General features: G+C 48.4%; 2 protein-coding genes across 3 annotated transcripts in view; both read right to left on the reverse strand.

Moving 5' to 3' along the window:
• CSF2RB (colony stimulating factor 2 receptor subunit beta) overlaps window positions 1-13,882 on the reverse strand; it is a 36,462-nt gene extending 22,580 nt beyond the window's left edge. Inside the window, exon 1 of one of the 2 annotated variants that reach the window (XM_084748651.1) lies at window positions 13,862-13,882. The gene's annotated coding sequence lies outside the window, so the exon portion shown is untranslated. Of the gene's footprint in view, window positions 1-1,157; window positions 1,370-13,861 lie in introns of those variants that run through there. The other variant, XM_084748650.1, reaches the window with a different exon arrangement.
• On the reverse strand, window positions 12,016-12,516 carry LOC311578310 (large ribosomal subunit protein uL15-like; the record flags this gene model as incomplete). Its single annotated transcript, XM_084748190.1, has 1 exon — window positions 12,016-12,516. One exon carries the CDS (start codon window positions 12,514-12,516, stop codon window positions 12,070-12,072), a length of 447 nt encoding a protein of 148 aa, XP_084604316.1. The 3' UTR covers window positions 12,016-12,069.
• Window positions 13,883-20,214: the final 6,332 nt, after the last annotated feature.

Below are 20,214 nucleotides of genomic sequence, written 5' to 3' on the forward strand. Positions count from 1 at the left end.
TGCACCACAGAGAAGTAGGTGAAGGGCCCTTTTCATTGCCAAATTAGGTTCAAAGGCACTAAGGGGAGGGAGACTGAACCTCAAGGAAATTCTTAGGTTACCAAGTCATGGAGATTTCTGTCAAACAATGGTTATTATATGACCTGTGGGACATGGCATGCAGGACATATGAGCTGGTGAGTTTGTGAGATGAGAGATATGACAGTGGTCAGATTGTCTTTGACCCCAGTCAGCAGAGGGGCTGAGTGTGTCCTTGTTCAGGAAAGATAAGTCCTTTGCTATGTGATGAGACACCTACCAGCCAGCACCTTAGGTATAGGATACACATATCTGCACCAAACCCAAACTATCTGTGGTGGTTCAGAGTACAGTGTGATGTGGAGAGAGAGAGAGAGAGAGAGAGAGAGAGAGAGACAGACAGACAGACAGACAGACAGACAGACAGACAGAGACAGAGAGAGAAAGAGACACAGAGAGAGACACAGACAGACAGACAGACACAGAGACAGACAGAGAAGAGAGACAGAGAGAGACAGAGACACAGAAAAACAGAGACTGAGAATCTGGTATGTTTCTGCTCCCCTTCCCAAGTAGGCATGCCAAGTTCCACTCACTCCTGTGGGAGGGTCTACATCTCCCACTCTGTCCCCAGCACTTGATCCAGGGCATCCTGGATGTCCTACGTACATTTTCTCTCCCCCTCTTTCTTTCTCATCCCTTCATTTTTAGTTGAGGACATTCACCCTACACCACAGATGCGTGGCCAGAAGCTCAAGACAGAGACAGAACTAACATATACATGGCAAAGTTAGGTGGAACGCTCCATCTACCCCCAGGTAGAACTTTCAAGGGAACCCTCCCTGCCACCAGACTGCCAGTGATGAAACCGGGTCTCCCAGACCCCAGAGCTGACCCTAACCCTCCTGGACCCCTGGCTTTGTACCCAGCTAGTCCACTACTGGGTGTCCCCTACCTTAAAATCTGCCTTGGAGTCTGAGACATAGTCTTCCCAGAGAGGCCAGTCCTAGCTCCTCAGGTCTCTAGAGCAAGATGTCACTCCAGCCCCTTCTCCTCCTGTCCCTTTCCATCCTGGAGACCCCGACACCCCCTTACTTTGATCCCATCCTCAGCCCCATAGCAGGAAGCCAGACCCTTACCTCCGCGCTGGGGGCGCAGGCAGCCTCCTTCGGGAGCCTCCAGGCAGCAGTGCCTGAGCCTTGGTGCTTCCTATTTATTTGTGCCACGTCGGGAGGAAACAGAGAGCAGAATGAGGAAGCGCCAGTCCCTTTCACAAGCAGCTCAGCCTGCTTCTCAGAACTGCGGACATTAAGTTTCTGATAATAGTCACGGCATTTATTTCTGCCAGGGAAACTTGCATCCTGCTGCCCCCTGATTGCAGTCCAAGATTGTCCTCCTGCAAGGCACCTTCCTTGACTCCTCTGGAGGGAGCAGACACAGGGGGCAGTAACCACCTCCTTGCAAGTGTGACCCCAGAGCCAGGCAGAGCTGGGGTGGGCCCCAAGGGCACCACCTCTCATCAAGTGGCCTTATGCAAATCACCTAAAGGTGGCAGGTTCATGCCTTGGGACCCCTTGTGGTATTTTTCTAGAAGTACCTACAATCCAGATGGGTTTTGAGGGAACACCACTGATATAAAAAGCCTTAGCTCACACCCCTCTGTATGCAGTGGAAGCTTTGGCCACTATGCCCTTCCCCCAACTTGGCCTTCAGAGAAAGTGGGGGGTCTGCCTCCACTGTCCTCCCCCAATGCTCAGCCATGGCCCAGAGGAGGACCTCATGCATGGATGCAAAGTCAATGAATCAATGAATGAATGAAAGAATGCATACCTCTGGGGCTGGTGAAATTATGATGAAGCCAGTGAGTCACTCCCTAGGGGCCAAATTTAAAGGTATACACTAAAACTTAGTCATATAAATGAGTGATATTGTAATACAATATGGTAAAATTAAATAATCAAATGAGTGTGAAAATACAAGGGATGAAGAGTCAGCCTTAAAAAAAAAAGGCAGCATCAGTGACACACTGGTCATTTCTCATGTCCTAATACAGAGCTACAGAGGCAGGAGGCCAGAGAGGTAAGGAGAGGGGCCCCTGGGAAGGGAACAGGAGTCAGCTCAGAATGAGCAAGGTGGGTCAGGCACAGGCTCAAAGCCACCTGTCGTCCTCTGTCCTGACTGTTCTTTCCTTGGAGATCCCTGTGTTCAGATCTTATGCTTTTAATCTACAGCGGTACAGAGACTTGACTTTCAGACACTGGAAAGTTTTGTTTTAACCGATATTTTCTTTTATTCGACAGAAAACGGAAGTCAAGAATATTGCAAGCTACCCGGTAGTGAGTGACACAGTCCATGGGGTGGACAGCAGGTGGATGGAACGCCCTTGGTTCGCAATGGTGTTTAATTAACTGCTTAGTAAATCCTTTTGGCCTGTGTAATAGCTATGCTATGTTCACTGGCAGCAAATGGCACGGAGTAGGAATTGTGTGGCACCCACACGAGCCTTTTGTTGTACACGTGGGATAGCCACACAAGGCAGGGGGCCTCTATCTGATAACTGGATCTGCCATGCTTTGTGGCCTTGAAATTTAGAGAAATGACTATCTCTTCACATGTTGCCTAACTGCTTCTCCAAATACCTCAGTGTTTGAGGAAAATGAATGTGTCGTCCAGATGGCCCTTAAACTCAGTCCCAATGCATACACGGTCACGTCCGCTATCACTACCTACACAGGACACTCCAGCATGTAAAGCTGACAGGAAATCCCTTGATCCTTTACTTGTACCCCAGTGACAACATGTCTTTCTTGGCAACCTACTAGTTTTGGGAACAGTGTCAGACTAGTGACCTGTCAAGTCTTTGTCCCCCATGCTCCTGCTGCCTCTTCTAGACAGCCATTCCTTTCTTAACAAGGAATGAGCAGAGATAAAGTGCCCTTCTCCTGTGAAGTTCAGGTCCCACTCAATCTCGAATCTTGACTCAAAGTGAAAACGAACACTAGTGGTTAGTGGCCAAAAAGGCCATTTAGAAGGACATCCCTACAAACAACCAAAGGTATGCTATGCCTAAGCCGTCCAATATGTCTGCAGGTCACTTTATTAAATCAAAAGTCCCTGGTGCATTTTTGTGGAGTGTCCTATGGCTTGCAGATTAGAGCCTTGGAAATGTCAGTATCTATCTTAAAGCAAAACCTACACTTACTAATCTACCGTAGTTTATACAAGGGATGTGTTTTTAATGTCTTCATTTATTCACACATGTCTTGTTAGTTATAACTAGTGACTTGACCAGTCTAGAGTCACCTGAGAAAGGAGTCTCAAATGGGAACCTGTCCAGATCAGATGGGTTTGTCATGACTGTTCCTTTGCTTGAGACAGAAGCTCACTAGGCAGCCCTGGGTGGCCTCAAACTCAGAGGTCAGCTTGCCTTTGCCTCCACAAGGCGTGAGCAAGTGCACCAACTGTCTTGACTGTTAATTGATGTAGGAGGGCCCGGCAGCATTCCCTGGGTCTTGAACTGTGGAAGAGGTTAGGTAAGCGTGAGCCTAGGAGCCACCAGCACACAGTGTTCTTCCACTGTTCACACTTCTGCATGAGTTCCCGCCCTGACTTCCCCTCAGTAAAGGGCTGTGACCTGAAACAGGCCCTTTCCTCCCCTAAGTTGCTTTGGTCATGGTACTTGTCACAGTACAAATAAAGTCAGGACAACACCCACACACCTGTTCATGTTTTTGACCAATCAGGCACACAAACAATGCAGCTCTTCACCGGCTCTCACACCTCAGTATCAAGGACACCAGCTTTTAAAGTCTTAAGGACCAGAACAAAGCTCACCAGGGAAGACAAAGCACAGGCTAGATGCTCCTTCTACTGTGTAAAAATGCCAGTTTGCTGCAGCACAAAGCTTGCTGCCAGGATCAAGCTAATTCCAGTTGTCACTGGTTTAAACACACTCGGGGCCACAGGAACCACACATAGCACCACACTAACATGGGCAGGACGGATGCATGTGGCTTGGCTGAAGCTCCCAGTGGCTGTGATGCTCCAGGCAGTTGTAGGTATGTGACAGAAATGTCTCACTAGCTGGTTTCCTGGCCTAGCCAACACACTTCTGTCTGCAGGACAGTGAGAGAGCAGTACAGCCCACTGTTGAGTGACAGGTCTGAATCCCCTAAGACCTGAGCTCTGAGATTAGTGCTCTACCTTACTGTTTCTTATCACATTTGGGCACTGGTATCCTCTGGGGACTTTTGCAGAACCCCCTGTATTCCACCTTGGTAAAGACACCCAAGAAGTTTTCATCTCTGCCAATTAACTCACCACATTTATGTCCATTGTAAATGAAAAAAAAAAAAAGCCACCATGGAAACAAAGCCCACAACCCAAACAGCTTGCCGTCGAGGAGGGCAGCGTCCAGGATCTCTGCATCACAGGGCATCTCCAAACCTGCTCTGCTCCTCAGTCTCAAGTGGATGTCGGTGTGGGGTGGGTGGCAGAGGATGGTGATGTCCAATCTGTTCTGTGTGGCAGCTGGAGACAGACCGGGCTGTCTCAGTACTGGCTCCATGGACTTGTCCCATGAGCAAAGCCTCTGCAGTGGCATGCTGAAGAGTTAGCAGGGGGAGGTGAGAATCCCCTGTCAGGAACATCCCTGGGGAAAGAGCACCATGAAGGAAGGCCAAAGGCTTTCTTCTAGTGCTCTAAGTTTCCTGTACATCACATCGGAGGTACATGGTTCAATCTATGGCAGCCAGGAAGCCAAACCGAGCCTGATTTTTTTTGTTTTGTTTTGTTGTTCTCTGTGTCTCTGCGTCTCTGTCTCTGTGTCTCTGTCTCTCTCTTCCTCTCCCCTCCCTCCCTTCCCCCCACTCCCTTCCAGGAAGCCTAGCGCTGTCCAGGCATAGCTTGCAATCCTCCACCCTGGCAGGGAAATCCCTGGCTGGAGTGGCCAGAGAGAAGCAGCTGACCTTGAGTTCTCTCAGTACCTTGACCCAGTCTCTCTCTCTGTTGTGGCCAGGTCAGGAGAGGATTGTCTGCGGCTGGAGGGGACAGGCTTAAAGAATGTCTGTCTGCACCTCTTTCCCTGAACTTCATCTTATGCTTGGCAGGGGCTACAATCTAGCTATAGCCACCAGGTGCCCAGGTGGAAGAGCATTCTCAGCATGGAGGTCACAGGGAGGTGGCTAGTGCTTGCTGGGCCTCAGCTTGGCGCCTCTGTGGATTCAGGGCTTGAAGAGGCCAGGTGGGCTCAGAGATTTCCAGCCTGGCAAGGATACTGTCACCGGCGGCTTGGACACTTCATTTACTACCCCAGGGAAAGCCTAACCACTTGCCTACCAAGATACTCACCCTGACAAGGAGTTAGGTTTTGGTTAAGACTTGTACATTTCTCGGGCTGAGGCACGTGCCAAAGTCTGCCTAGATGGTGTCATGAGGGAAGACTGACCTCCAGCCCAGATCTGGGCCCAGCCAATGATTGCTCTGAGGTTTCTGAGAGGCACTGCCATCTAGGACTTGGTACCCTGGGCTGTCATGCTTTTCTGCATCTTTGTGTTCCTGGCCAGTAACTCTATGCCTGGATCCCTCTCTGAAACCTTGGACTGAGATCTTCAAGATGCATCCTCAGGTGACGTATCCTCAGGGAGAAGGAGAAAAGTCTTGAAGACACTTGTACCCTTTCCAGTTCTAGCCCTAACCCAAGACCTTCCTCCTTCCTTTCCAGGGCCTCCCCAGACGCCTGGAACTTTTGTTCTGGGCTCTCTCAACACTGAAGCCCGCCCTGCAAGTGTTGACTCACGGGACGACCCTCCTCCACCTCCCACAGGGGAAACAGTAGAGAAATAACCATGTCCTCTGGGTTTGGTTCCTTGTTCCCACCACCCAGTGGCCTATCAGGTGCCTAGCACGTTTGTCCTTTGACACTTCCCTCAGTCACCCTAACCCTGGGCAGCTCAGCTGAGCCCCTGACAACTGAGATCCCCTTTCCTTGAGTATGGGAAGATGGGTCTCAGCCTTGGGTCTTCCTGCGGGAGCATCCAGGCACAGAGCCAAGCACATTTCGCACGCATCTCCCCACCCTAGTCCACTTAATCTGAACCGCCTTCACAGACACACACGGCACTGTCTCTCCATAATGATCCTGAATCCAGCCCAGTTGACACACAGCTGGACTGCCTGCAGGGACCTCTGACCTCAGTGGGACTGCTGGTCACGATGGGACTGCTGACTGTGGGACTGCTTGACTTATAGCTCCCCGATTAAAGCAATTCGGCACTGTAAGTGAGGGCACAGTGGAATCACTGGACTAGATTTGCTTCAGGGGTAGACAGATAAGTTTATTTAAGATGAAATTGCCAAGGCTATCCCTCAGGAGGCAGGGAGAGCAGCAGCAAGGAGGGGAAAGCCATCAGATTTTAGGCGTCAGCAGGGCTGGGTATTTGAGCTGACACACTGCTGCTGTTCCCATTGACTGGAAGCTAGAGAGGTCTTTGCCCAAGGTAGTTGACCTTTGGGGCTGATTAAGGGAAGTTTCTCGTAAACAGAAACCGCCTTAAGATATCTATTTCTTCCAGTAAACAGAAACCTGCCTTTAGGCTTGTTTATCCAATAACTTTTTTTTTTCTGATTACTCAGCCAAAGCCCTTCTGTTTCGGACACTGCCACCCTCACTGCCATTTTGGGGTGCTGATTTGAACCTAACAGGCACAATGTCTGTCGACTGTCGTTTAAGCACCCCTTATCACTTCTGAAAAGGGGAGTATACACAGAAGGCATAGTAAGGCGACACTCCTAAGACTATTTAATTTTGCTTAGTCCCAACTATGTGCCCTTAAGAGAGGGTGAGGCATCTCTGATCCATCTCAGATATGTTTGTGAGGTCCCATGGAGGCCGCTGATGCCTGTGAGGTCCCCCGGGGTCACTGACTGATGTCACATATAGAGTGGTCTGGCAAGAGGGTGGGAATGGGCATAGATCCATCTCCTTCTTGAGATCTTGCTTTGAAGGTCACAGCGTTTGGTTCCTCTCTGCCGGGGACTTAAGTTTTTTTCAGCATAACTGAAAAAAACTATACTATATTTATATCAAAGTATTTTAAATTGTAGACATATTATAGGGTGCACATCTCAAGTGTGTGGCAAATGTTTAGATGCCTACGCACCCAGATATTATCCACCATCAGGACAAGAAGTAGGACACTCTAGTCCAAGGTGGCATCGTAGGCCCCTGCATAGTCACTCTCTCTAATGGTGGCTACTGCTCTGCTTTCTCTCACTGCACAGCAGCTGCATCTGCTTTTGAAAAGGCTGTGAGAAGATATACAAAAGTTAATATTTTTGTTGCTCTCATGTGCACAGCCAGTGCCTTATGTACACTTGGATGACTCAGTAACAGTTCCCACCGCCCACCTCAACAACTTTCCCATCTTTCCCAATTGAAACAACGTAGCAGCGTGCCATTTCTCCTCTCTGTCCACAGAAATCACCAGTCTACTTTCTGCCTCTGTAAATTGGAGTACTTAGGGGCCTCATCTAAGCGGCATCACACTGTGTCTTTCTTTTGTGCCTGGCTTATCTCACTTAGAATAAGTTCCCCAGGACTCATCCAATTGTGGCCTAGGTCATAATGTTCTCCATATGTAAGTGATTAGTACAGTGACAGTGGTGGCAAAGATGATGGTGGTTGTCATCGTCAAAGGAAAAGCCAATTCCCCAAGCTCCAAAAGGCAGTCCAGATATCCAGGAAAGAACTCTGTCTGGACTAGAGTAGGGTTTCTGGTGGTCAGAGAAGATCCAGAATTTTTCACAACTCTTGAAACTGGTTCCCATTTGCTGAAGGGAGTTGTGGTTCCCCTTACCTCTGACAGAAGGGACACGTCGCTGTCATTGGTGCCAGGCTCCTTCAACATCACAAGGACATGTTATATCATCCTATGCCCTCTCACCTCCTCCCTGTACCCTAACCCCCTCTGCAGTTCATGGCCCTCCCCCACCCAACTACTCATTCTCCTTATAACTCTGCCGTCCCTGGGATGCCCCGCCCCCTTCACTCTTGCTCTCACTCTGTGTCCTGCTCCTGCTTCTCTCACCATGTTTCCTCCATCCTCTCTCCCCTGCTATCCTCCCTCACAGATAGCCCTGGCCAGGTCCAGTCTGCTCACCATGTTCAGTCCACTTCTTCCTCTCCCTGCACTGGACTCTTTCAGATGCCTCTGGTCTGTCTGCCTGTCTGTCTGCCTGTCTGCCTGTCTGTCTGTCTGTCTGTCTGTCTCTCTCTCTCTCTCTCTCTCTCTCTCTCTCTCTCCCCCTCCCTCCCTCCCTCTCTCTCATCTACAATAAAAGTCTTCCCCTTAACCATACCGTGAGTGACCATGCCATCAGTTTATACATGATAATAGTGATGAAATTGTTGTTGATAATGGTGATGGCAGTGATGATGGTCATGGTGGTGACAAGGATGAGGGTGACGGCAGTGATGACGGTGATGATTTCCATATGGTGATTTTCAAAATGACTGATTTAGAAGCTCATGTCATCTCAGGTGTGATTGATATGAACTCTGTAATATCGCTCTCTACATGTCCCTGACAATCTTTCAGGCACCATGAGGTAGGTGCCTCGGTCTCATCTTGTCGGTGTTTTTGCTCCAGCCTTGGACTCACTCCAACACATCCAGATTCTTCACAGTGTAGAGTCAGGCATCCTCATAGCCTCTGCTGGTAACCCCTGCTCTTAGGTGTCCTGGTGACAGAGGCACTGAATGAGTGAGTCAGTGAGTGAGAGAATATCTTCACAGCAGGTTCACACTGATCCTGCCCGTTTCAATCCATGCCACAGGGTTGCTGTGGGTTTGTCTCTCTCTCTCTGTGTCTATCACTTTCTTCTGGGTCAGCCATGAGGAAAAAGATTTCCGTCATTACACACACACACACATGCACACGCACGCACACACACACACACATGCGCACACGTGCACGCACACACACGTGTACACACACACACACACACACACACGGACGCACACGGACGCACACGGACGCACACACGCACACGTTCCCATCCCTGGTGGGCTGCTATCTACCATCTACCAGGGCAGGATTGCACTTGCTGAAAGTCAAGCTAAAGTGGAAACTCCTAATGCCACCACAATGTGAACTGTTTTGGAAATGCAGTGTCTACAAACCTAGATTGTGGTGACACACACCTTTTGTGCCAGCATTCAGAAGACAGAGGCAGGTGGATCTCTATGAGTTGGAGGTTGTCTGGTCTATATAGCAAGTTCTAGGCCAGCCAAAGGTACTCAGTGAGATATTGTCTTTTAAAAAAATGGTTACAAGTTAAAATGGGACTTTAGGGTAGACCTGTTCACAGGACTGGTGTGATTATAAATACAGGACGTTTGAACACAAAGACAGTACAGAGTGAAGGTGACCATGAACTGGAGAGACAAAACTATAATCTGAGGGCCACGAAAGATTGTAGGAAAACCCAGAAAATACACGAGACTGCATGAATTCTCTGGAGCTCTCTGGAAACTGTAGTCTTACTGTCACCTTGGCTTTAGACTTCCGGTGCCCAGAAATCTGTGGCTGACAGACTTTTACTGTTTAAGCCACCCAAGTTCTTTTTCCCCCCTTGCTGTTGCATTAAGCAGCTCCAGGACACTGAGACACCCACCCACTCACATCAGTCCTGCTGTCAGTGTACTTCCTCCCAGCATGCCACAGGGTAGCCTGATGACTTCAGCTGACAACACAAGTGGGAAGGAAGAAGGACATCTGGAAACAGAACTTGAATTCAAACCCACCTGTATCCCGAAGGCCATATCCTCTGTGTGTGTGTGTGTGTGTGTGTGTGTGTGTGTGTGTGTGTGTGTGTTTGTTTGTTTAGAGACAGGGTTTCTCTGTGTGGCCTTGGCTGTCCTGGACTCACTTTGTAGACCAGGCTGGCCTTGAACTCACAGGGATCCGCCTGCCTCTGCCTCCTGAGAGCTGGCATTAAAGGCATGCACCACAGCCACCAGGTGCCATATACTTATTTAATTCTGTTCTTTCTATGGAATGTCAAAATAAGCCTGTTAGTTAGTAGATCTTTTAAAAAATGTTTTTGCTCTTGAAGGTGGTATTCATCCCCTTGGCCATGCTAGATAAGAGCTATAGCCCCAGCAAGCAGGTAGAACATAGTAATTGCCACAGAAGTTTCTGGTGTACTGTGGCCTACAGACTATAGGTTGAGATTGAAATACTTAGGTAGGGCCAGGGAAGGTGGCTCAGTGTGCTGAGACATTTGCTCCCAACCTGAGTTTGACCCCCAGGATCACACAGTGGAAGGACAGCACTAACTCCTCCAAGGTGTCCTCTACCTCCACAAAGGCTCTCACACAAATAAATAAATAATCAAAATCATAGTAATAGTTAAGGGGTTAGAAAAATCAAAAGAAGGAGAACAGTTAATGGCATAGAGAAATTACATGAACTTATGAAAATTCCAGTTTTTACGTAGTGTTTCCTTGGGGCTACACCCGTGCTCGCTACGAATTCCCCCATCATGGAAAAGTCCTGGAGTTGAAACAAAGATGCTGTGACCTGCACAAGCATATTTGCTCCCTGGTCCTTTATGAAAAAGTCGACCAACCCTGTTCTAAGGTAGACATTTGAACTGCATCTTTTGCAGTATAACAAAAGAGATTTCCACCTGGGGGTGGGGGAGAGCAGGAAAAAGCCCCCAGGGACAGAGCTGGGCACTGAATTGTGAAGGGGGACATAAAATGCTGACATTTATTAAACCATTCATTTACCCAGCAAGTACTGAACTCCTGCGGTGTACCTGTCAGGAGATATGGACACGCTATGGAATTTACAATGCAGAGTTGGCTGTACACAAACCTGTCTTTTCTATGGACCAAGAGGACCCTACCCAATAGCAGAAGCCTGCGGAAGCCAGGGGGATGCTCCTGGGAAATCCAAGCATATGGCACAGAAGAGGTGACCCCTGGAACTGGATGGTGGAAAGACCCGGGTTCTTGGAGATTTTACTGGAGGTTTCAACATTCCTGGTGTCCATTGAGTCTTCTGGAGACTTGAGGGCCAGGACAGGGACTAACCCAGACCTCCTTCCTCTCACACTCTAGGTGGTACCACGAGCTATGGAACTGAGGCCGTGTTCATCTTATGGTCCTCAAAAGGCCAAGAGCACACACGGAATCTTGGGATTTCTGTTCCTTTCCCCCTGTGAACGGCACCTTCTGGAACTTTTGGAAGCACCATGGCTATGCCTAGAGAGGCCCAGCTTGGCCTCGTGTCCACGGGACCTTTGTCCCCCCCAACCCCCAAAGCCTATTTAATCATCTTCCAGCCGCTGCTGAAGATGCTTACACTCTGCCCTTCTTGTTAACCTAACAACCAGTAAGGAGCCAGAGATGTATTGTTAATTTCTTATCCCACACCAGATACATGCGTGCATGATGTGCTAGGCTGCACAGGCAGGGCAGCACAGGACAGGTCAAGTGGGAATGGCACATTGTCCCAGGCAGGATGCCAACCGATGCAAATGGTTTCCCTCCACGGATCTCAAGAGTCACAGGCTCTTCCGAAGGTCCTCTGTGTTAAACACTGGCTCCCCGGGCGGATCTTATCTGGAAATTGGTCACCCTCTTTGTGTTTTTCAATTTTATGGTATCTGAGTAGACTTCCCTTTTCCCTCTTGAGCAACTGTAACTACCAAACCTCAATTCTTTATCTGCAGAGCCCGGCAGCCCTCAGCCTGCAGATGCTCGCACAAAACGGTGGGCACCCAGGCCCTTTACCTGCTCTGTCTCGCTTCTGTGATCAGGTCTGAATGTGCGTCCATTCCACTCGAGATTTGGATACCAGTCCTCATCAGTGACCCACCTGCCACCCTCTCGGGCCTTCGTTATGTCCCTGCAAGCTTCCTGTTACACCTTTCAGCCCTGCATCCCTTCCTCACAGGACTTCCCATCAGGCTTTCCAAAGTGCACTCTTTTTTTTTTTTTCATGGAAAATGTTAGCATTTAATTAACCTCCCCGGGCAGCTTTAAGCCACCAGGACACAGGCACCTCCAACACCCTCAATCTTCCCTTCAGCTCTTCTGATGAAGAATTTGGCCTTCACAATGACTGGCTGCTTAGGGAGCTTGCCCTTCCCCAGAACTTTGTAGTAACCCGATCGCACAACATCAATGATGGGAGCAACTCCGGTCTTGTTTTTTGCAGCATTGACCCATGTCTGCTCACTGACCAGTGTCCACAGCTTATCCAGGTTGACAGTTGGGCAGAAGCTCTGGTTCCTCTTTAAGTGGTAATGCCTCATACCAACTTTCCCAAAGTAACCTGGGTGATATTTGTCAAAGTTGATACTGTGGTGATGCGGGCCTACAGCGCTCCCGTGGCCTCCGGGGTGCTTGGGGTACTTACCGATGCGGCCATGACCGTGGCTTCCGTGGCCCCGGAGTTTTCGGGTCTTCCTCAATCTAGATGGCATGGTGGTGGCAGAAAGGAAAGAGGCCAAGGTTCACTCTTGAAGGTAGAACACAAGCCATGCTTCCAGTGTGTTTACGCAGGACTCTGTTCCCACATGCAACAACTGACTCCTCTGTGGCCACACTCTGGCTGTTTAACTACCACAGGCAGAACATGCCCTGCTGAAAATACTTGGGACCAGAAGAGTTAGGAATAGTCACATGCATACAATAGTCACACACACACAATAGTCACACACACACACAATAGTCACACACACACAATAGTCACACACATACAATAGTTGCATGCATACAATAGTCAGTCACACACATACAGCTATCTAGAGGGCAGGCCCAATTCTGTACAGGAGATTCACTAGTGTGCATCTTATACACAATAGCCCTTTCCAGAATCCTAAATTTCCTTCAGCCTGACCCACAATGCAAAGCGTAAGATTTCCCACTTCTAACACCATGCCAGCACTTTGTAATATTTCGGTTTGGACTTTTGGGTTAGGCTTTCTTAACTCGAATTCATCTATTTAAATCTACTTAACTCCTGCTGCATCTCCTCCCTCTCACACCATGCGTTGTCACCTTTGATCAACATCCCTTACCTGCCACCAAACTCAGGCCTGACCCCTTTGTGAGCCTCAGAGCTCCAGAAGTTCTGAATCTGCCTAACTTCCTGTGAGCAGGGTTGTGGGCACCACCTCTCACCGGCATCTGGCTTTAAAACTCTAATTTTTTATAATTTACTGTGTGTGTGTGTGTGTGTGTGTGTGTGTGTGTGTGTGTGTGTATGTGTGTGTGTGTGTTCATGGAATGATTTTGGGTGTGCAAGCACATGTGTGCACATGCGTGTAGAGGCTGGAGGTCAGCCACAGGTGTTGCTCCTCAGAAGCCATTTGCTTTGTTTTGTGAGGCAGGGTCTGTCACTGAGGTACGCTAGGCTAGGCTGGTGGCCAGTGACCCTCCGGGGCCTGCCTGTCTCTCCCTGCCTCCCCAGGTTGACATGTCCTGGCCATGCAGAGTCACATGGCTGCCTCAGACAGCTGCAAGAAGCATGGATGTGCTAATGGAAGCTGAGAGAAGCAGGTATGCTGAGCTGGCCAGAGAGAGCAGGTGGGGCTGAGTCTTGGCTGCTTGAACTGCCGAAGGCAGGTCTCTAGTTGGCTGAGAACCTAACAGAGGAAGGAAGTGGAGGCCCACAGGCCCTGGTATCCTCCTGAGAATCCCCAGCCCAGGCAGCATTGACAGGAGACTGTTCAGGACACACATGGTGCCCAAACTTTGTTCTTGGGTTCATATGCCTCTCTCCCCCCTGCCTCCTCCCCCATAGAGAGCTGCTTCTCCTCAGTCTACCTGTGTAGCTCTGGCTGGAGATCCGCTCGGCTCATTCTTAATTGCATCATTTGATTCCTTCAAATTGATAATCACCCAAGCACAACACAGGAAGTGGTGAGCATGTGTCCTGGAAGGATTAGCATCTTCTTGGGGAGCTGGGGACACACGGTCATGCACACCGGATGGATGGAGGGGCAGTTAATATCTGGGAGGAGGAAAATGAGAAGAGCTGAAGTGAACTCGGATTGTGTGAGCATACAATGTTGGGTTCAAAGGTGACTAAGGTAGCTTCTATCTAGAGTTCCCCCAGAGACTTGGCCCTGGCACAATTTCTTCCTTCCAGCCCCAATGATCGGCAGCTTTCTATGAAGTTCTCTGGAAGCTCCATGGTCCTCTGAGTCACCCTCCTTTTTCAAGAGGTCCCTCTGTTGTGGCCTCCAGGGCTCATGTCTCCTCATATAAGGTAGCATGAGTCAAGCATCTTTTTATATTATCATGGTGGTTCTCCTACTGAGCACCTGAGGCTACTTGGTGGGGCTAAGAACCCTGGCTGGCTGTGGCAGGCACCAGGGCTCTGGGATGGACTGTGTGGCCTGTTCTGGCCTTGCACAGAGAAGCCAGGCATCCTGGTGATGCCAACTGCTCCCCTGGCTTTAAAGCAGGCCATCTGCTTTTATTCCTGGTTCCACCTGAGAGATGGGCCCCTCAGAGCTTGTCTGTGATGCTCACTCTCCATTGTCAACTTGATGAGATTTAGAATCCCCTAAGAGAAATGTGTCTGGGTGTGACTGTGATAGAGTTTTCAGAGAGGTAAACTGAGGTAAGAATCTCTGCCAGGAATGTGAGCAGCACTGTGCCATAAGCTTGGGGCCTAAGTTGAAATGAAAGAAGACCAAGTACAGATTTCTGTCTGTGTTCTGACGAGGGACACAATGTAACCAGATTCCACACACTCCCTCTATGATGTCTGCCTATCATGAAAGATGCACTGCAGTCTCAAACTGTGGACCGGAACACACCCTTCCTCTCTCAAGTGGCTTCTTGTCATGAACTTGGTCATAGCAATAACATAAGTAGCTATTTATACCTTCAGTCCCCAGTTGACCCCAAACCACCAAGAACACAAGAGAGAGCAGCTGCCTTTTGGCCCTAGTGACATCTGGAATAGGTCATGTTCCCCCTCCTCCCAAGAGACCTCAGAGACACCCCCGTGGCGTGCCTCAGATGCTGGATTTAATGTCAGAGGCGCCGTCTAATTCCTTTGCACCTGTTTCTATGCTCTCCTGGTCCCTCTCAGTCTTCTCCCTCACTGCTCACTCTGTCCTTGTTGTAGCTTGGATTCCCGAAGTCCCTGGCACTCTGGATGTGGCTTTCCTTGGAAGTTGGGTCTTTACAGGAGAATGGAGGTAAGTGGGGCTGTTGACTGGACGCTAAGACCATAGAGCTAGTGCGCTTATTAAAAGATGAAACATTGGCTAAAAAGATGATGCAAGAATAAGTTTAGACCTTGGTATCCATGTCAAAGCTGGTCATGGCTGGATAGATGCCTATAACCCCAGCACTATGGAGGACATGCCACACCAGTCCCACGCTTCCAGATTCATTGACAGGCCTTGTCTCAAAGGAGTAAGATTTAGAGGGAACTAGCTGGACACCCAATGTCATTCTCTGATCTCCCCATACTCACCCACGGGTACACATACCCAAACACTCACCCCTGCCCTCACTTCCCCTCCACTCTCTCTCTCTCTCTTTAAAACACTATATACCACTTGCAGTTTTGAAACACACTATGGAGACCAGGCTGGCCACAAACTCACAGAGCTCTGCTTGCCTCTGCCTCCTCAGTTCTAAGATTAAAGCGATCTGCCACCATGTCCTACAACACTTTACTCTCAGGGTGTGTGTGTGTGTGTGTGTGTGTGTGTGTGTGTGTGTGTGTGTGTGTGTGTGTATAATTCAAACTCTCCCTGCCCCCCCTCTCTCTCACACACACACAAACACATACACAAGGATTGCCAATTAAAGGGATGGAGAAATGGCTGAGTTCAGTTCCCAGCACCCATGTCAGGGGGCCCACAACTGCCTGTAAATCCAACTCCAAGGGCCTGATACTCTCTCTCTGGTGTCTGTGGGCCACTGCATTCATGTGCATAGGCCTCCCCACAATGAAAAATAAAGCAAATCTTTAAAAAAAATGTTAAGTATAAAGTTGTTAGCTAAATAACTAAACTCTAAGGGCATAGAGAATGAGGGGGAGAGTTTAAAAGGGGGACAGAAGGGGATCTTGGGTGGGGGAGCAGTGTCACGTGGCAGGGCCAGTCCTACTAGGGTTAGAAAAAGCTGTAGGATGCCTTCAGCTGCTGGCACAGGGAAGTGTCACACTGCTGAGGTAAAGTGGCATATTCCCAGATCAGCTGACAGTGGTAAATGGGGCTGGGGAGTCCCCTGTCCAACACAGGAACACTCAGAACGCAAGTCAGAAACAAAGGTTTGGAGTCCAGCAGTTCAAGGCCAGTGACATAGGGACAAAGGAGGGAAATAAGGAAATGGGTGGATGGTGGCTTAGACACCTGCCTGTAGTTGGCTTTACAGGCAGGTTTCTGTGGCCAGACAAGAGAAACCCCAGTGGGACTTACCGGCTCCAAACACTTTGAGAGTTAACAAGTGACATCTTTCCAGGATTAAACACACAGGTCATGCAATGGCCGCCACATCCTGTCATCAGAAAGTGCAGAGGCTGCCGCACCACCATTTAAAGCTTCAGCACAAAGGCAAAACTTTACAGAACAACCCAGACTTGGGAACTGAACTCAGGTCATTTTGGTCAGTAGTAAGTGCTCTTAAGCATTGAGCCATCTCTCCAGCCCCGTGTGTGTGTGTGTGTGTGTGTGTGTGTGTGTGTGTGTGTACAGAGTTGAGGATGTAGCTCAGTTGGTAGAGTGCTTGCTTAGCACACACAAAGCCCTGGGTTTTATCTCAGCACTCAGAAGGCGTAGCAGGAGGCTCAGGTGTGAGATATCATCCTCAGTACGTTCAAGGCCAACCTGGGTTACAGGAGACCCTGCCTCAAATGAATGACTACATATGAGCATTCTAACAAACAGTGATTTGTAAAGGAAGAAAGGGAAGTGGCTAACAAATGTGGAGAAGACATTTAAACAAGAGGATGGGTGCCATCCCCATGGGGCCATCGCTGGGTCTCTTTCCGATTCACACTTTCAGAAAAGAATTATCCTTTTTTCACAGCTTTGACCCCACCCATGGGATGCACGACTTTCTTGGGGACAAATGTCTAGTCACCCCAGAGAGGGCACCACAACAGACCACAGACCTGTCCCACGCATGCTTACTAGCTTGAACCAAAGAGCTTAATGGGATTACTTACAGGAATGACTTAGGGATAGCCTTACCACTAAGCACTCTCTCCACTCCGTGCTGGCATTTGTTTATGGTTTATTTGCTCCTCAAGTGCCATCTCATGCACCTTATCCTGGACACTACATGTGGGCCCAATCTCATATGGGTCTCCCTCAGGTAACCACAGCTCTGATTTTCAGGTGCCACTGGGTATATCCTGCTTGAAGGACAGCACCTTCATCTTTCCCTTGCTTTTGTTGTGTTTGCATTTTCAGGTCCAACCTCTTCTCTCCCAACACATGTGCACACACTTGCTTGTGCACACACATGTACTGTAAGAGCCTATGATGGCCCAGACAAAGCCACCAAATGTCCCACTGTAGCTGCAGGGCCCCTGAGTCCATTACATTGACCCACAGGACTCCTGATGGTGAGGTTCTAGTCAACAGCTTGCCAAAATCCACCTAGGAGCCAGAACTATGTCACTACACTCCTGGATGGCTTCACGTTGCTGGGAGTTTCCCTATTTGACTGCATTGTCACAAGACCCGTAAAACAGAAAAAGGATGAGAGCAGTGTCCACTGTGTCCTTGTCCCCTCTGGGCCACGTTTTCATCTCAAATTGCTGAAATTTCTTGTCAGAGCTCAGGTGACTTCTCTGTCTGCCACTGTGTTTTCTAAGTAGGTTTCACATACTAGAAAATGTGCTCAGGAAAACAAGGAAGATGCTGTTACTTATAGCCCATTTTACAGATGCGGAAGCTGAGTCTCTCCTGCAGTGACCCATCGAGGCAGAAGTGGAGAATCCACCAGACCCGGATCCACCTCTTAGCCTCCCTCACTTCTCTTCCCTGCATAGCAACCTCTGAGCAGGTAGCTCTCTGCCTTCCCTTCTTACCACACTCTTTCCATGCCCTCCCCATGCCCAGCAAGTCAGCTCATTGTCCCATTCAAGTTGCATTTTAAGACAATCCTCCAAACAGTGGCCCCTGTGAGGCATTTCTACACTTGTTTATAAGGAAATCTGATTTTAACCTGAATTCTGTAAGTGGAAAGTCCCTAAGTTTTCAGCCTGGGAAACAATATTCAAGTCCCTCGTGCCAACAGCGCCAGGCTTTGGACTGCAGTGTGGACCTTAACTCCAGGGCAAGGCTCAGCCAGCCACAGTGTCACCCAACCCTGCTCTTCTGGAAAACCCCTCACATCTAGCAAATACAGAGGGCACACAGAAGGCAGAGTAGAGATTGTCAGCTGCAGCCTTGGCCACGCCCTCTCAGAATCACTAGGAACACCAGAAAGTTGGAGAGTGGATAGTGCCTGCTCGTCCCCCCCACCACATCTGTTAGATCAGGGAGGACAGGTCAGTGTGATTCAAGACTGAAGCGTACAAAGTGCCATAGAAGGAACCAGAGTGCATCAGGCCATGTGCAATATACTATACACAGAAGGACCTGCTCCCTCTTTTATGTGAAACGTGGGAAAACAGCAGCTTGAGCTGTAGAGTGTGAGCTCCTCTTGCAGAGGACCAGAGCTTGGCTCCCAGCACTCATGCTGGGCAACTCACAGTGCTTGTAACTTCATCTCCAGAGGATCTAGCACCCTGTTCTGGCCTCCTCTGGCACCTGGACTCAAGTGCACTTCCTAGACACACACACACTTACATAGACACACACACACACCACAAACACACATACCCACACCACACACAGACATACCACACAGACACACACACAGACATACACACTACACACACACACTTAAAAATCTTTTTTAAAAAGTTTACTCAAATGTAGAGTAATTATTACTGGAAGAACAAAATAGTTAATAGTTAAGTTCAAAGAAGTCCATTTTATTAGTAGTTGTTTTATATGCAAACTTTCCATAGCTTAGGGTTAGGGAGATGGTATTTTGTACATCTTTTCAAAAGGTGTGGCGGTTCCAATCCCATTTAATTAGTTCTCCTAGGAATTGAAAAATTCCCAAACACCATTCCTGAACTCCCTCTTCCTTTCCATACTGATGTGCACACACTATGGGCACACCTTCCCGAAGTGTCTCTCTGCTCAGATCTGACCCACGGTGACTTGCTCCTTGTGCACCTAGGTGTGTCTATTTTCCAACTTAGTGAGCTGACTTGTGTTTTCTGAGTGGTACCATCCACATTAGAACCTCAGGATCTCGAGCTCTTTAGTGTTCTGTATACATTTTTGCATACACATGTAAAATTCTAAGCAAAAACACTATAGAAATGTGTCCTAGTTTGCTTTCTATTGGTGTATCTTATTTGCTTTCTATTGACCAAATCACCTTGTGGGAGAAAAGAAATCACTTGGCTTACACACTCCCATCTCACAGTCGCCATGTAGGGGGACATCAGGGCAGGAGCTCACAGCAGGGACCTAGAGGGAGGAGCTGAAGCAGACATCACAAAGGAACACTTATCAGTGGTATGATCCCCATGACTTGCTCAGTTTCCGGGGCAACCTCTCCCGGAACAGTAGCACTCACAATAGATTGGGTCCTCCACCATCAACTATTAATCAAGAAGTGCTCCCAAAGACTTGCCCGCAGGCCATTCTGATGGAGACATTTTCACAATTAAGGTTCTCTCTTCTCAGTTTCCATAAAGTTGTCAAACAATAACAACAGCAAAAACAAAAACAAAAAACAAACCTAATAACAACAACCAGCACAATTGGCACCTTGTCAACTTGACACACAAACACATCACTATTAAACCATAATATTCCTTTTATTGTTTATCTCCAATATCTCATGATAATGTCATAGTATAAAACACAGTAAAACTTTAAAGGTCCCAAATACTTCAAAAGCTCTAGTTTCTTTTTAAAAAATCAAAGTCTCTTAACTATGGGCTCTTGTAAATAAATAAATAAATAAATAAATAAATAAATAAATAAACAAGTTAATTTTTTTACTCCAAAGGGAAGAACCAAGGCATAAAAACAAGCACATTTAAAGACCATTGGTATAGCTACAAATCTTGTATC

This window comes from Acomys minous (genome assembly GCF_964271855.1).
Source record: "Acomys minous genome assembly, chromosome: 12".
NCBI lineage: Eukaryota > Metazoa > Chordata > Mammalia > Rodentia > Muridae > Acomys > Acomys minous.